The sequence below is a fragment of the Hyaena hyaena genome, unplaced genomic scaffold (assembly GCF_003009895.1).
Source record: "Hyaena hyaena isolate Hyena2069 unplaced genomic scaffold, ASM300989v1 scaffold_773, whole genome shotgun sequence".
NCBI classification, from domain to species: domain Eukaryota; kingdom Metazoa; phylum Chordata; class Mammalia; order Carnivora; family Hyaenidae; genus Hyaena; species Hyaena hyaena.
This window is the reverse complement of record NW_024081409.1, coordinates 735,370-753,577: the sequence shown is the minus strand read 5'-3', so window position 1 is coordinate 753,577 and position 18,208 is coordinate 735,370. Positions and strand designations below refer to the sequence as shown.

Genomic DNA, 18,208 nt, shown 5'->3' with positions numbered 1-18,208 from the left:
AAGAAGTGTAAAAAGAGCATAGACAATTATCTAAGCATCATAGGGTCCTTTGGCACCCTTTAGTAAACTTCATATATTTCCATTTAATAACAAGATTTTCCCCTTCCAAAAAAGGTAAACAATATAAGAAAAAAGGAAAGAAAAGAAATAAAATAATAAAAATAAATAAGATAGTGAACACAGAATAATAAAATAGAAAAGGGAAATCTATAGGACTTTTTTGAAACATTTTTCTTCTCAGGTTGTATGCCATTTACATATATGTATTTGTATTTGCACACACAAAAGATCCATTAAAAATCAAAAGAAAAGATTGAATTTGATAATAAGGATTTAAGCTATTTAGCCCATTCCATGCCTGTAACAGATGACTTTAAGCCAGTCATTCTGCCCTTCAATTACAGCATAAAAATAATTCATTGGAAGTTCAAAGTTGAATACATTGCGATGTGCATTAGTTAGTTAGATTAAGTCTAGAAACACACCTACTTTCAATTAAATGGCAAAAAATGGATCATGAGTAAGGTTCTTTAGAAAATATTTTCATGGGGCACCTGGGTGGTGCAGTCCGTTAAGCAACTGACTTTGGCTCAGGTCAAGATCTCACAGTTCATGAGCTCCAGCCTCATGTCGGGCCCTGTGCTGACAGCTCAGAGCCTGGAGCCTGCTTCCCATTCTGTGTCTCCCTCTCTCTCTGCCCCTCACACTCTGTCTCTCTCTCAAAAATAAACATTAAAAATTAAAAAAAATATATTTTCAGAGAATTGAGAAAAGACTAAAGGTAGCATCTTGAGAAAGTGCAAAAAGTGATGACAAAATCATGAAAAAAAGTCTGGGGAAATATTGTAGAAATGACAGCGAAAGCAATCTTATGGTATATGTCAGTACTAATTAGTTAGTCTTATTATTAATGGTGTGCTGTGTAGGTGAAATGTAAACCTGCAGTCCCTGCAGTTGTTGAGGTCCACAAAAGGAGGAGAGGTTCTCTGCATTTCAGTTGAAGCGATGATCAAAGTATAGTTGATCCTTGAACAGTGTAGGGGTAAGGGCACTGACCCTTGCACAGTTGAAAATCCACATGACCTTTGACCTCCAAAACTTAGCTAATAGCATACTGTTGACATGAAGCCTTACCAATAGCATTTAAAGTATATTAATACATATTTTGCCTCATATGTATTATATACTGTTATTTTACAATAAAGTAAGTTAGAGAAAAGAACACGTTATTAAGAAAATCATAAGAGAAAATAAATGGACAGTACTGTAGTGTGTTTATTGAGAAAAAGAAACCTGTGTTTAAATGGACCAGTGCAGGTCAAAGTCATACTGTTCAAAGGTCAACTGTATATTGGGGTGAACTCTGGACTTGTAGTCCGTCTGCTTGCGTTCCTGTGTAACCTCCATACCTCAACAATTTTGGGGTATGAGCCAAGTCACTGATACCTGACTTCTGTCATCTTCAAGTAGGAAGTATTATAATACATAGTCTCCAGCATCGTTTCTAGTTCTAAACTTCTGTTATGTAAATGCCTGTGTTTTTATGTTTACTTTTATGTGAGAGGTACTGAAATAGAGAAGAAAAGTTGCTTGCATTCTCCTATGAACAGGAAAGTTTCTTTTAACATTTCCAGTTTTGACTCAATTAGATGTAAAAAGGCAGGAAAATAATATGGTTGTGGTTTTTCGTTTAATGGGAAAGAACCCAGCCTCCCTCAATATACAACTTTGTGAGTATCCAAATATAGACCTGCAAAAGACATGTTCAGATGCCCGAATTTGCTCTGGTAATGATTTCTTTTAATTTAATAGTCATTATGTAAAAGTTCAGAAGGACTGAGTTTGCGCTTTGCTGCATTTCTTTTGCTGGCCTGGTTCCAGCATGAGCATCCAGGATCTGTATCCCACTGTTGGTGACAGAAGGTCATTTTCTCTCTCCAGAATGAGAAGAGCTCTGCTGTTGAATTGAGCACTCAAGAAGGCCCTTGACCTACCCTCTTTCACCCCCCACCCCCCATCGTGTCCCCAGGAGCTTCCAGAGAAACCTCTTTCTTGGGGTCTCCAGGGTGGGAGTTCTGAGTGAATTGTAGAAGAGGGAGGTCTTTTTCAAAATACAACCACTTCATCCCCTCCCCAGGCGTGTGCCCCACCTAGCATCTCCATGCATTCACCATCTTAGATGCTCACCAAAACCCCGTTGGTTAGGACTTTTTATGGAGACTTCATTAGGTAAGCATGATTGACAAAATCATTGACTGTTAGTGATTAATTAAATCTTCGGACAGCATCCTCTCTCCAGATACCAGGGTGGGATGGAGGGTTCCAACCCTTTAATCACATGGTTGGTTCCCCTGGCAACCAGGCCCCATCCTGAAGCTATCCAAGGAGCCTTATCACTTTGGAGATTCCTTGGGTTTTAGTAGTTGTGGCCAGGAAACAACAGGCAGAAACCAAATATATATTTCTTATTCTGTCATAGCACGGCTGTATTCCAGTGAAACTTTATTTATGGACACTGAAATTTGATTCTCATATAATGTTCGTGTATCATGAAATATTCTTTTGATTTCTTCAAACGTTTAGTAACATAAAGACCATTCATAGCTCTACGGCTGGACAAGAACAGGCAGCAGGTTGGATTTGGATCACAGGCCAGCCTCTGCTTTAAAGGGTCCGAAGGGTCCAGGATGTTCCTGAGTGGTGGTTTGGTTTATCTGCCCTTGCCAGCCCTGGTCCAGTACAAGCATCTCCTTCACTGCCTAAGCCTTCACTATTGGTATATCTGTTACTGTTCTCCTTATGTTTCCTCTCCTTGTTGAGGGAAAAGTGCTATGTTTTCATGGCTTTATTAATGTGTGGCCCTTTTTCTCAAGGATATTGAGAAAAGTTTTAAGGGCTGGATTAGAAGAATCATGAGGGTTACTATTGTGTCTTCTTCCATAATCTTCTTTTCAAATATGACAGGTTAAAGCCCAGATAATTGCACTTTCGTCTACCATAGGTGAATTCTGTGCTGGTCGGGTTACTCCCTTCTTCCTTTCAAGGATGAGGCCACTTTTGATATCTCCTCATTGTTAAAATGTTAATTCAAATGCTGCACAAGTATGACAGTCAAAACCAGAATCCACTTTATTTACTCTGGCTAGAAATCCTGGCATCTCCTATTTTAATCAGACTTTGGGTGACCACATAGATCTCCCAAATACCCTAAAATTAACATTGCTGGTTAGTGTTTTATCTCTTCTTGCCCATCTCTTCAACCTTTCTACAAGATAAGTAAATATTGAGAAGATAAGCACATAAAAGAGTTAACACTGAATTGATATTGAGAATAGTTGGCTTATAAAACCCATGATCGGTAGGCAAGAGTGTGTAACAATACTAATCATTTGTCAGTCTAACATTCTAGGAAAAGAAAATCAGATACCACAGAATTTCTGTTTCAGCTTGGTTGTTATGGGTTTATTTTGCTTAAAAATGTTTCCAAGTTGGAAATAATGTCAATTTATGGAAAATAGCATGTACTCCAATGATCTAAGACTTGCTTGATTTATATAACAGGTTTGGTTTCATGAGTGGAAAAAGAGATTTAAAATCTAACATAGTCCCTCAATTTTTATTCTAATATTATATTAAAGAAATTTGACATGCAACTTATTAGCTAATGGAATTATATAAGATAAAACCAAATTAGAATCTTACTAGTCTGGGCTGTGCTGTAAAATCTATTATTTTGTAATTCAATAAAAGAAACCCTAAGCATTAACATAGATGTTATTTTCCCGGTATACATTAATGTATTTCAAGTGGAGAATGTTTTCCAAATTTGTAGAGCCCCAAGTACCTGCTATTATATTAGTTTCCTGAAACTGGTTTTGAAAAGTTATAGGAAAGGTGTCATAGGTATAAAACATTACTGGATCTTTCTGAGAAAATAGAACACATTTGTCAATCTTTTATTTAGTGACTTCCTTTAACATGATTCTCTTTTTTTTTTTTATTTATTTTTTTTCTGAGAGAGAGAGAGACAGAGAGAACAGGGGAAGGCCAGAGAGAGAGGGAGACACAGAATCTGAAACAGGCCCCAAGCTCTGAGCTAGCTGTCAGCACGGAGCCCAACATGGGGCTCCAACCCACAAACTGTGAGATCATGACCTGAGCCAAAGTTGGACACTTAACCGACTGAGCCACCCCAGCACCCCAACATGATTCTCTTGTACAATGCCTTTGCATAGATTTTGTTCTAATCCTTCCTATATCCCTGTTTAATCACTTTTTTTTTTTTACCATTTACAGTTGTGGTAACAGAAGCTTGGTGAAGTTAAGAAACCTGTCCACTGTTGCACTGCTGCTAAATAGCAGTTGTGATCATCAACATTAATCAGCACACGTTGGGTTCAGGTACTTACTCCAAGCCTGTTACTCTTATCCATTTGTTTACTTGCACAACACATTTATGAGATAGTGGCTGTTAGCATCCCTGTTTTCCAGATGGAAAAAGTTGAAATGAAGTTAAGAATTTTAACTAAAGTCCCAGAGCTAGTAGATGATAGAGGCAAGGAGCAGACACAGACCGTCTGGTCCTTGGTCCTAGAGCCTGAGCTCATCACTGCTGCACTAACCCCACCTATGCATGGCACCAACATTTGTGTGAACTGATCTTTCCAATCACAAAGTCTGTCTCATACTAATCATCTTCAGAGATAAAGATAATGATGTAAATATATATAGCCTCAGATGGTAAAAAAAACAAAAAACAAAAAAAACACCATTGTGTCTACCACTATACCACCCTGAATGTGTCCAATCTGGCCTGATCTCAGAAGCTAAGTAGGTTCGGGCCTGGTTAGTACTTGGATAGAAAAAAACAACCATTGCATGAGAGGGAAAGTAAGTGTCCTTGTGTATGTATGCAGGTGTATGAAGTCGAATATGTGCTTCCAGGTCTTCCTGTCTGATCCAAATTAAAAAGAAAAGAAAATAGAGAAGTAATGATGTTAGAGTCAGGAGTTTCATTATGCTACTGAAATAAAATGTATCAATCAGCCCAATTGTTTTAATCACCCTGGTCTTGTTTTCATTTTAAAAGTTTCATCAGTGGGGCGCCTGGGTGGCTCAGTTGGTTAAGCGTCCGACTTTGGCTCGGGTCATGATCTCACCGTTCGTGGGTATGAGTCCCGCATCAGGCTCTGTGCTGACAGCTAGCTCAGAGCCTGGAGCCTGTTTCCGGTTCTGTGTCTCCCTCTCTCTCTGACCCTCCCCTGTTCATGCTGTCTTTCTCAGAAATAAATAAAACATTTTAAAAAAAGTTTAAAAGTTTCATCAAGTTGTAGTACCTAAATCATAGTGGAATCTGTAGAGTCTTTAAGAATGTGGCCTTATTGGGTTTCTTCCAAGCAGTTATGTCCACTTTCCACCTTACTTGCAAACTTAACTCAGACACTGTTGAGAGCACAGGCATTTCTGAAACAACACGTTATATATGTTCCTGAAAAACCTCATGTGCTGCAGAACTACACTAAAAATAAACGGACTTGTGGGAAGAAAATGTGTTAGGGTAAAAACCAGATGCTGCTCTGAGCACCAACAAAAGCGATCACAGTCATAAAACCTATATAAGCTTGTTAAGGAGACCAGTTGAATTCTGAGGAATCCTGCACGACAGCAGCTATAAGCCTGACATTAGGGGAAAAGGTGAAAGTAGTTTGATGGGAAGGGGCTATAAGAAAGTGCTGAGCCCGCTGAGCATCAGAAACAGGAGGGAAAATAGAGGACAGCTGTAATAAGTACTTTGGAGGCAGCACACTTGGTCAGATGGAGCTAGGACGAAGAGCATGGGGTGATGGAGACCCAGCGTGACTGCTCCTCTATCCCCACGTTGTTCATCTCTTTATGACTACATCTGAACCGGTTCACATCACAGAAATACACAGTGTTTATCTGAAAACAGATAACAAACAAATTGGCTTCTTATGGGGTAAGAAGGGATTCCATTTTTCATTTCACTCCTTTAATAATAATTATTATATTTTCAGTAAATATATTTTTAAATGTCCAAGTCTCTAAGGAACTATTTTAGTTTAAAAAAAAAAAAAAGCTATGATGGCAATTACAGAAATAGCTGCAGGAAATTGTTTTATATATCTCAGGAACAAAATATTGAAATGTTTATCTGATTTCTTCATGGCCTACATGACTTTCATCATCAGCAGTAATGATATTGAAGATATACTAACTATGTATATTCAGATTTTGGTGATAATCACACTGGAGTATTTTAAAAATAGAGATTTGGGATTTACAGTCCCAGAGGTTTGCTCTATAGTTATAAAATATTCTGTAAACATTTTGATATAAAAACTGAGAGCCCCATACTGCAAATTCTCAGAGTTAAAATCTCCCTACTAGAGTATACTAAATTCTGCTATCACTTCAAAGATGTCGGAGAATTGCCCCCGATTCCAATGAAAAAAGATTGTGAGTCGCACCCCCATTATTCTTAATAAAGAATTAATACTGCTTGGTAAACTGTAATTATCAGTATTCATTATTATAATTGTTATTCATCATAATTTGAATCGGTCCTGTGGCTTTGATGAGGTAGTTGCCATCAGGTGAGGGGGAATTTCTGACATTTTGGCCCCTAGAACTGCTGTTGCCATTACCTTTAGAGTTGCTTTCTTTGTGTTTGTGCTACTGAAGTGAGCACTAGAGTTGACTTCTTTGTTGTGGGAAGGTTAGTAGTATGAGCTTTCTAGTTACAAAAATTCAAGGTAAGTACCTCCCACTCTTCGTTAAGATAGAAGATGCACCCTACGCTTGCACGCAAATGCAGTCGTGGAAGGTGAACACTCTCTTCTGTAACATAAACTAGAGTCGGCTTTCCCACGTCTGGGCTTTTGAAGCAGGAGAAATTACTTTCCAAAAAGAGATTTTAGCAAGAGTGTTGGAGCATTCTGACTCCCACAGGGTGTTATATAATAGTGAGAACCCAAAATCTGGGCTCAGTTATGATTGAATAACCAATGTTGTGAGAAATGGATTATGGACTCTTGATTGCTCTCCATGGGACCTAGAGTCTTTTCTTGGCTGTGGTAATGAGAAGTAAGGTCAGAGGAGTTTGTCCTCCCTGTCCTTCAGCCCCCATATCCAGTCAGTAGCCAAGGGCTATAGATTTTCTGTCTGAAATACTTCTGGAATTGATCAAATTTTTCATCTTCAGGGTCACTATTTTAGTCCAACCCAGATCAGCCACCTGTCCAACTCTACCATATTTCTCATTCTCCATTCCAGATAATCTTTTAAAAATATAGTATAATATAGTCACATCCTTACTTCTTAGACTTTCAGTTGGTTGCCCTCAGAATAGAGTTTTCCTTTGTTCAACAAGATTTAGAGAGCCCTCCAAAATCGTGACCTCTCCCTGTCTCAGCCCCCTCCACCATCACCCTGCTCTCCCTGATCCCATGCTCTAGCCATTCTGGAATTCTTTTAGGAACTGGTCTATCTCCGCCTCCAAGAATGCTGTTCTTTCTGGAACTCTCTTCACCTGCTTCAGGGTCATAGCTCAGATGTCTCTTCCTCCTGGGACTGGGTTTGGATCCCTGATATGCATTCTTAGAGCGCTATGTGCTTCCCCTTTCTATAGCACACATCACAAGTCTAACTGATGTTGTCAGAAATGGTTCTCCTGCCGGATTGTAGACTCCACAGGGGCAGGCAATGTCCTTTATTCACTGCTCTGTCCCTGCGTCTGGAAGAATTCATGACACACAGTAAGCTATCCGTAAATACTTGTTGAATAGAATGAAAAGTGAATGAAGTAGAAGGAAATCCAGTGTATCAAAGAATCCGCGGGAGTGGAGATTATAAAAAAAGAAAATGCAAATAGCATTGGAGAACTCATCAAGTATGTTAAAGGCCAAAAACCTCATGAGCTTTAACTTCTCAGAGGTCATCATTGAACTGAGCGAGGTGCGTGTCAGTAATACAGTGGAAGCAAAGGCCAGGGAGGTGTAGACTTAGGAATAACTATTGTTGAAGGAAGTGAGCACAGCATATAAGGCCCGATCTTTCAAGTGCGACCATAACGAGGAGCAGAGATAATGGTGAAGCTAAGGAGGCATTGTGAGATAAGGGGGTCTGAAATTGCTTGCTTTTTTTTTTGTTGTTTTTAAACTTAATACTGGAGTGACTTGGACGTTCTCAACCAGTTTTTCTAGTACTTTGTCCTGCTTTCCTGATATATCACACAGGAATGTCCTATAAATATTTCTTACTGCAAAATGAAAAGAAACATCTTAAAAGTCCGATTTATGGAGTTTTATTTAAGTTTTTTTCAATTTTTGAAGAACAAAAGCTTTGTAGATTTTTCAGTCTATCTGCAAATTAAGCTGTATCCTTGACATCAGTTTATGAACATCGTGATTCGTTTGTGCTGTTGTATGCAGACTTTATCTTTACCAACGCACTTTGTGTTTCGAACCTCTCTTCTCCTTTCAGCTGCACTTAAAAATTTGGACTTTGGAGTTTGATCTTAAAACACTTCTATCTCTTTAACCCCAGATTTGGGCATGCTAGGCCTGATATTGGACACTGGATGTAACTGTCAGCTTTTGCTGAGGAGACTTCATCTTAGGCTCTCCCTTCCAAAGTTTCTAATTTGAAATGTGCTCTTTACGACCTGCTATTCTGTTTATGCTGCTGCAAAAGAGGCTTTCTGTGTCAGAGCCCTTACTCTGAGTGTTTTCCCTTGGGTCCTTCATATGGAGAAAACAGATTCTTCCGCATAACTCTGGAGTTTAAATGATGGACAGGCCCCTTACCTGAACAATAATGCATCCTGGTTTTGAATACGAGGCCAAGAGCTGGGTCCCTTTTCTCCCCATAGAAGAGTTAATCACTTACTAGGTAGAGGGAGAGAACATTCAATATATTTGGAGGCTGTTTAATCATTAACGTTGGGGATACCAAATAACGTCTCTGAGTTTCTGAGAACATATATCCCACTGCTTGCCAAGGCCTTGTCACTAAGCTTATTACTTTAATTAATTTGTTTTTCCCTTATTGTGTTACTCTCATTTTTGCAACCAGCTATGGACTGAGTTCAGCCATTGACCAAACCATTTCCAAAGTCCCTGCTAATGTTACACATAAAAATCACCACTTGCTTAGTTGAAGAACATATTCTGTATTCCTAGCAAGCAAACACAAGACAAACATAGGTTTCCAAGGTATCAGCACTGAGAGCATCTGTTTCATAATGTAATTTCATCGGTTGAACAGATGAAGAATGCTAATTAGTTTGTTTATACATATGTGCTTTAATGAGACTAAACACTTAACGGAACTTAAAGGAAGCACAACTTGTTTCCTGTTGCTGTTTTTACTTAATAAAAAACAGCGTTAGACATATTCTCTGGAAATTATAGTGGTGTGCAATATAGGAGAAGAAAGAACTTCAAGGTTGACTGGTCAGTTTTATCCTTCTGCAACAAGATTTAATAGCAAACTGAGTGTCAAAATATTGGGTTTAGGGACAAGTGTTGAAATTCAACATTGATGAGAAGGTTAAACTTAATGGGAGACTTCAGGGCGCCTGAGTGGCTTAGTTGGTTAAGCATACGACATCAGCTCAGGTCATGATCTCTCGTTTCCTGAGTTCGAGCCCCACATCAGGCTCCCTGCTGTCAGCACAGAACCCACTTTGGATCCTCTGTCCCCCTCCCTCTTCCCCCTCCTCAAAAATAAAAGAAAAACATTTAAAAAAAACTTAATGGGAGACTTTATCATAAATTGTATTGTGTCAAACTCCTAAATCCCAAACAAAAATTCTAATATGTACCAAAATAACTTATTTTAGAGGGCAGTTCTATACCTTCATCATATCCAATCTAAAATCTTCAATCTTTTTTGCTTTCTTTTTTTTAAATTACTCTCTTCTAGTTATTGTAGTTATCTTTTTTATATGACTAAAATCATGGCATTCAGTTAATACAGCTCTTCTTCCTTAAAATTAACATAAAGTAATGGTATTATAATTTTTATTGTTATTTAATAGTATCTACTACACTGTCTTTTTTACATACCGATTATACAAAACTAGATTCACATGGGATGCTATATTTTGGGCGTGGAGTAGGTAGAGGAGATGCAGAAGTGACTCTGGTCCTATAGTCAAAATTTTATTTGGATTACAGTACTTCAGTTACTGTGCTCAGTTTTTGCAACCAGGGGTCAGCAAGCTATGGCCTGATCCAAATCAATAGGGCCATTCTGAGGCCCAAATCCACAGCCTGTTTTTGCAAATAAAGTTTTATTGGAACACATCCATACCATTCCTTGTATATCAGCTATGGTTGCATTCATGATGTAATGGCAGGAGTTAAGTCACTGACAGAAACTTGCAAAGTTGACGTTATCTACTCTCTGGCCCTTCACAGAAAAGTTTGCTGTCCACTGATGGGAAGCATGTATGAGGACAAGAGTTAGTGAATAGTAAGAGTTATGTTCAGATGCATTAAAGACTGAAAAACATGTATTTGTGGCACTGAATCCACATAAGTGTGGTTGAGAGCCTTGGTCTTTCAAAACCAAAATAACCATTCTCTCTATCACCAAATTACCTTTGGGTCACTCCGTAGCCTTCTGAGACAGCTCCTTATTTTATTCTGGCAGGAAATGGTTTCTGCGTGTGAATATATAGGATCTTCCTGTGTCTTCTTGAAAATTCATAAATTACATGTGGTCACAGATTTGTGGGAGGACTTTAAGTAGCAGAGAGTAGCACCCACTTCTTCTGGCCTGTCAGCATCAGTAATCTTCACCCATACCTAATAACTCATGACACACCCGAGGGCTGTCACGTGGGGAATTTAGCTTCCTTGTTTGTCCCAGTTCAGAAAATGAATTGTCCATTGTTCTAAACTTATTAGAGAACATATCTGTGACAAATTACAAGTTGTTGCTTGTGTACATGAAGAACATATTAAGAGCATTAAGGCACACAGAAAAGAAAAAAATAATTGAACTCCAGTTCTAAAGACTGAAATATGAGGTTTTATCCTGAATGATTAAACTACTACCAGCCAACGAGCAGGAGAATTATATTTTTGTTTGCTTTTAAATATAAACTTGTAAACCACATCTTTACTCCTACCTTATGAACTAAGCCTGATGATTTAGAAACTGGTCTCGGAGTTGTGCTTAAATAGAAAACACATTGGCTCTGGCATCAGATGGACCTACATGTGAACCCCGGCTCTGTCACTCTCTAGTACATCAAATGAAAGAAAATAACCTAAACTTTTGAGCCTCTGGAACATCGAGGATTGTCATATGGTTGCTGTGAGGACCGATTGATCAGGTCCTGTGAGGCTTACCTGCAAATACAGAGTCTGCAGCACTGTGCCAGGCACATGGTAGGAAGTAAGGAAGCTTGGGCTCTTTTGCACTCTTTTCGTGTTTTTGATATTCAAAGAATGAATAGAGTTGGTGGGCCCAGTTAATAAAGATGGTTAGCACTGCTGACAAACTGAATTCACAACCAGACAGTTTCAGCGACAACTTGTGAACTGTGGGTGGGGGGATTTGCAGGTACGACATCAGCAAAAACAAAAATGCAAAGGAAATATGCCAGAATAGCCATATATATATATATGATTTCAGTGGGCCTCTGAGAGGAGAGGCCTTCTTGGTTTACTCCAGTGTCCTCTAGATTTGGATCCAGAGACCCCTGCAAATCCAGTGGCATGTGCTTAGGGATCAGGAGTTCTTTGAAAAAATATTATTTTTTTTTTATATTTTGATAATATTTTTAAGTTATTTTGCTACTTATAGAAACAGGCATCTTCTTTTGCAGTAATCATTTCAATTAATTTTGTTTTCTTTTTTTTTATGTTTATTTATTTTTGAGTGTCAGAGAGAGAGAGACAGAGCAGAAGAGGGGAGGGCCAGAAACAGAGGGAGACACAGAATCTGAAGGAGGCTCCAGGCTCTGAGCTGTCAGCACAGAGCCTGATGCAGGGCTCGAACTCCTGAACCATGGGCTGAAGTTGGACGCTTAATCCAGTGAGCCACCCAGGCGCCCCTCAATTAATTTTGTTTTCATCTAAAACTCAGTATTACAGCTGAAAAACATATATTTGAGCATCATTACATTTTTTTCTTCTTTAAGTATTGGAGACACTGGTTTCTGCCATTCTGATATTTCAGGAAGGAAAGCATAATGAGAATGTAGTAGGACTTAGCGCTAAGACACAGATTTATACTTGGCTTCTGTCACAAAACCATAAAGTTCCACTCTTGTGAAATCAAACTTAACGAAAGAAGCTATCTATAAAAATGGAAATCAGTAGTTTGCAGTAGGGACATTTTGGAGAAAATTATATTCCATTTGAAAAATACAAAAACCAAGAATGTAGTACACTAAAATGCATACATATTAAGATCTTTACCAAATGTCTCATCTATATTGTAACTGACATGTCCACCAGAATTTTCTTTTTACTTGAAAATGGCCTGTGGATGTATGGTCTTTTCTTTCCTCACACCTGTCTTTTTCTGTTCTCACAAGTATACAAAATCACTTTTCTTTCTGTTCTGACTTTCCACTGCCCCTAGACACCCCAGTTGCCAGTACCCTTGATCTGACAGTGGCTTCTGTTCGCCAGTCCCACGTGAGAAGAACGGCTCACCGGGAGGCCATCCGCAGCAGGGCGAGAGGCTTCCAGCGCCATGTTCTGCACGAAGCTGAAGGATCTCAAGATCACAGGGGAGTGCCCTTTGTCCTTACTGGCGCCGGGGCAGGCTCCCAAAGAGCCTGCAGAAGAGGTAGCAGGAAGCTCAGAGTGTGGCAAAGCAACTCTGCCCATCTGTCAGGATGTTCCTGAGAAGAATGTACAGAGAAGTCTTCCTCAAAGAAAGACCAGTAGGAGCCGAGTCTACCTTCACACTTTAGCAGAGAGTATTTGCAAACTGATTTTTCCAGAGGTGAGTGTTTGCCCTTTTGAGACTTTCCTGATATTTTGAAAATTGTAAAAGAACATTTTTTAAAGGAAATATAAACATTTGCTTTCTCACTTTCAAAGCTACAAATAATAGATGTAGAGTATTTCCTAGAAGCATCCAAAAAACACTTCTTAAAAGTAAACATGTTCTTTTTTAAAAAAATATTTTTCCTCAAAGTTTATTTATTTTTGAGAAAGTGAGAGTGAACGGGGGAGGGGCAGAGAGAGAGAGGAGTTTAGAGGATCCAAAGCAGGCTCTGTCCTGACAGCAAAGAGCTCAATGTGGGACTCGAACTTGCAAACTGGAAAATCATGACCTGACCTAAAGTAGGACGCTTAACCGACCTAGCCACCCAGGCGCCCCAGAGCATTCATATTCTTCAGTTGTGTTTACTCTTAAAATGTTTAAGATTTTTAATTCTTCTCTAAAGGATCCTGCACTCTGATGGGCTTTATGACTTTGAGCAACTGCTTATGCCCTCTTACCCTCAGTTTCCTTATCTATAAAATGGTTGTAATAATTGTACCTACTCCCTAGAGTTTTAATGAGCATGAAGTGAAATAAGCCATAGCTCTTGCCATACCTTAAGTGCCTGATAGCTGTTAGCTATTATTTTTAAATTAATTTCCTAGAAGAATAACTTACTCTCCTAATTCCAAAGAGCATCATAGGTTCCCTGCCAACTTGTTGAGGTCTGAAAATCTCCCCTTTCCTCCTCTGGCTCTGAGTGTGAAGAAGTCTCTTTTCAAGGCAGAGTCCTTGAGTCAGAGTCATGGCCGCGTGCTTGCAATTACCCTTGACACTTCTTGATACAGCGCTGGTGAGCTGTGTAGCCTAATGCCGCTTCAAGATCCGAAGCACCTTCTGTTAATCCACCTATAAGAGAACCTTGAGGACAAGGCAAATATCTAATGAGGTCACCTATCTTAGGAATCGAGGAGTGTAAGGAGCGCTCCTTTTCCCCTGCAGGTCTAAAGAGAAGAGCAGCTGAAAAATCCTCATGATGTCTTTCTCCCTCTGGCAGTTCTACATAAACTCACTTCATATGGGAGATTGGATGTTGATATAATCCGACTCCAGCTATACTAATCGTTGAAAATTTTTAATTAACCCAGCACCAACCCTCTGCTTTGTGTAGAGCACTGAAGAAACAGATTGCTGACTTTTAGAACTTACTGGAACTTCAGAAGTGATCTTGTCTCACTTCCAGAAAGGATTAGGGAGGTTAAGCAACTTGAATAAAGCCACCCAACTTTTGAAGGGGTAGAGCAATTACTGCTGTCCACAGTATGCCTAGAGTGACTGTGAAAGAAGAGACTGGCATTGTAGCCTGAAGACGGAGAAAGCAGAATCAGCAGAAAGTTGAGGGAACTTACTTCAAAAATAACATTAGCACAATGGCACCTCGGTTAATGGCCTTTGAAATGGAAATATTTCATTATTCTCACCCCGCCCAAGTCACTAGACAGCCAGTTTTGGCTGGGATGAGCAATGTCGCCTTTCTCAGAGAGCTGGTTGGCATCGTAGTCCAGGAAGTGATTGGGACTCTTATTTCCAAGAACTGAGTGAGATGCACAGAGATGAACAGATGGTGATGATAGAAATGCTGGAGGGCTTCCATGCTTTCCTTGGGTCCCGTCGTTACCGTCTTGGCTTCGTTATTTTGTTTGATATATTTTGAATTCCTGCCATAAAATTCAGACACATTGTGGAATCTCTTTTAAAAACATTCTGAATACCAAATATAAATGATATTTTACTGTTTTTCTTTTTCTTTTTCGAGAATAATCTGTGTTTGTGAACTCCTAGGACTGAACATCAAAATTTGACTGTAATGTCATGTAGCAAGGAAGGCAAAGCTGTAGGAACTCTAGAGGGTGAAAGAGGTACCTTTGGCATTCACGACTAGAACTCTGACAACTGAGGCCCATTACCTTATAACAATGGATGTCCCTGTGGTGAATGCGTTTGGACTGTGTGGTGATCAGTGAATCCATCAGCCGGCCCACTGTCAGCATGTCTTGCATCAAATAGAGCAGTTTTTTTATTTTACTGATTCTTTTTTAAGTGAACAGATTTAATGCTTAGCCTACTATTTCGTTTCAGTTATATCAGGAACCCAAAGGAGAGACTCAAAACAGCATTTGACCACATTATAGTTCTTGCTTTAGATAATCCGATTTAACTCCACAATCATGACATTTTTTTGATGGGGGGTGGGGCAAGTATCCATAACACATTTAGAGTGGGGGGGTGTCATTCCAGAAAAGTGGAATCGAAGGACCTGGAAAGGTGCTATTGCTTATCCAATGCAAAATTATCATTTCTGGTATTTTTTTTCAATAAATTCCAGATTTGTTTCTAAGCTCTGTATGCACTTCAAAACTGAAAGTCCTTTTCATAACTCATTTTATTGAAGCATAAGCTTGCTCTATTTTGCTTAACTGTGCTGCCTCACTTGACCAGTGGAAACTCTAAGAGAGCTATAAATAGTTCTTAGGGAAAAAGGAATTTCCCAACTTGGAACATAACCAGAAAATTTTTCACTTTCCTCTGGGCAAACTACAGAAAGAATCAACAATTATATATACACATATAGATATGTATGGCTTTTATATGGAATGCAAAAAAAAAATAAAAAAATTGGCAGCGCTGCTCTCCAATGTGCTACTTGCCACTTACCACCTAGTTAGAGAAAACAAGCTGTTAAGAGAGATTAATTGATAGTCAAGTATTTACAAAGTATGGAGGCTTACATAAAAATAACTTGCAATATAGGGAAAATCATGAAATACTCAGAAATCAAAGAGAGTAAAAGTATTTGATGAAAATTATTAGTTCAAAGAAGGGAATTTAGTACAGGTTAAGGTAAATCCGAGATTTGTTTCAAATCAATGATCAACTGACCTTGGTGAAAGCTTAGATTTTAAGGGATTAGAGGAGGGGGAAAAACAGAGAGAGCTGCAGCGTTTTCTAGGCCAGGACATGGAAATGAAATATGAAACACATTTGCATTTGTAGTTGAGGGCGGGAAGACAGTGGGGCGGCTGTGTGTAGGGTTTATGAAGAGAACAGGAATTTGCTTGGCTGGAGCCACATTGAGATTCAAGGATTGGCAGCACATCCAAGAAAATTTCCTGACCCAGAGGAAGTGATGCCCACAATTTCTACAGGGAAGACGTGGCATCACCAAACCAGAGTCTGCTGTTTGGATTTCAGTTCAACTTGGCCTTGTGTTGTGGCTGTCAGCGAGACCACCCACAGTGGGCAAAGCCTGTGAGCCACAGGCCACAGCCAAACTCAGATTCTTCTGAACTCATTGTTTCTTCCAGATCTGAGAGACTTCTAGACAATTAGTGTCCGTTTCCAAAACATAAATTCACCATGCTTATCAGTAAAGTAGTCATGTTTCTTCTTGAGAAGCAGCTTATAGGACATATTTTTAAAATCTGTCTCTTCAAGTAAATTATTATTTAACAAGGGGATGTTTAAAACCTTTCTTTTCAATTTTTAGTTGGAGCGGCTGAACCTTGCACTTCAGAGAACATTGGCAAAACACAAAATAAAAGAAAGCAGGTAAATAGAACCACTGTAGTTGTATGAACAATCCCTGTTACCATTGCAAATGGCCACCGCTTAGCGACTGCATCAGCATGTTTCGAATCACTGTGATATGCCAGCAACTGGACTGTGTTTTAGCTGCTACTAATCTGAAATTAAGTGCCTTTATTTTCAACATGTGATACATCTAAGCTCAGATTTACGTAAAATGTTTAGGATTTTAACAGCTGTTTAGGACAGAGCAGAACTGAGTTGCAAGCCTGGGTTTTTCAGAGCCTGTGACTTTAACCATGTTGCCATATCATTAATCCTTTTGACAAATCATTAATCCTATTCTTTCCTCATAAGGGGTAATCTCCACAATACTTAACATGGAAGGCCGGGGTCCCAGATGTTCAGTTCCGACTCCGTGCCTGAAGTGTACTGCCAAAAGGTTGAGCAAGATCCCAGTGCCCCTTGCCTCCCATGGATTCAACTTTCTGCTCCTGCATCAGGAGGAGATTGAAGAAGAATCAAAGTTGGGAGGCTGGTTCAAGGGAGGGCTTGACTCAGAGGGTTAGCAGCAGCAACAATTTATCAATCTTAGGAAGACGTTTCCCAATTTTCAGCATTAGTTGGGTTATATTTGTGTGTACTGGCTGAGTATCCTTTCCTTTTATACTTTTTTCTTCTAGTCTGAATATTTTTTAAAGAAAGCTTTCTGTAAAGGCTTACTATATAAGGTGATTTTTTTTTTTTTTTTTTTTTTAGAAACCTCCTTTATATAGTTGATTTTTCAAATCTATCTTGGCACATTCACTACCAGTGGGTAATTTGATTGGCCTTTTTTTTTTATTCCATGAAATCTCAAGGACTATTTCATTTGTAAATAGTAGAATCCATACTTGTATTCAAATCGGAGGAATTGAACATTGCAGCTTTACAAACCAGCACCATTGTCGGGAATGTTTCATAAATTCATTCATCCGTCTATTTCTCATGAGTATGGATTATCTGTCTATAATTTTCCTTGTTGACTAACTGGTCCCAGACTGCAGGCAACAGGCAAGCCAAGAAGGGGTCATGAGGGGTCCAGAACGAGAGAGTGTGAATCTGTGTGTCTGACAGAAGCTTTGTTTACTCGAGTGATAGGAAAAGCATTCCAGAACGCCTCTGACCTTAATTCTCAGTCAAGCTGATAAGATAGGTGCAAGGCATGGTAGCTATGCTACTGTGTCTGTCTCCTTCAGATCTTGGCAGCCAGTTTGCTCAAAATTTATTCTCAGGGCTTTGTGTTCTGAAATGTTCCTAAGCTACATGCAGGGGTTCATTTAGGATGTATTCCCAGGGTTATATCTCTTTAAAAATACCTCAGAACTTAAAACAAAATCATTTTCTTTGGAAGTCCTGAAAATTTTTTTACTCATCCTTTATTTCTTCAAGAGCTGGTCATGCTTTTAAACTGCCCTAATGATAATTATTCAGTTGTTGACATAAAATAGCAAACCTTTTTTCTCACGACTGCCTGCTGATATGCTAAATGGCTTTTCTCTGCTTTGCCTTTTTAGTTCTTGGATATATTTTTTTGTTCCTGTTTCTCCCCTATCTTCATTTTGGAAAGTCATCTGCCATTTCTACTGCTCTCAGCTTGCCAACCACT

At 39.1% G+C, this 18,208-nt stretch overlaps 1 protein-coding gene across 1 annotated transcript in view; it reads left to right on the top strand.

Moving 5' to 3' along the window:
- Nucleotides 1–4,344: 4,344 nt before the first annotated feature.
- GUCY1A1 (guanylate cyclase 1 soluble subunit alpha 1) overlaps nucleotides 4,345–18,208 on the top strand; it is a 35,830-nt gene continuing 21,966 nt past the window's right edge. The window contains 3 exon segments of the mRNA XM_039218736.1: nucleotides 4,345–4,401; nucleotides 12,622–12,990; nucleotides 16,523–16,584. Of these exon segments, the coding sequence (XP_039074667.1) occupies nucleotides 12,736–12,990; nucleotides 16,523–16,584 (317 nt within the window). The 5' untranslated portion in view covers nucleotides 4,345–4,401; nucleotides 12,622–12,735.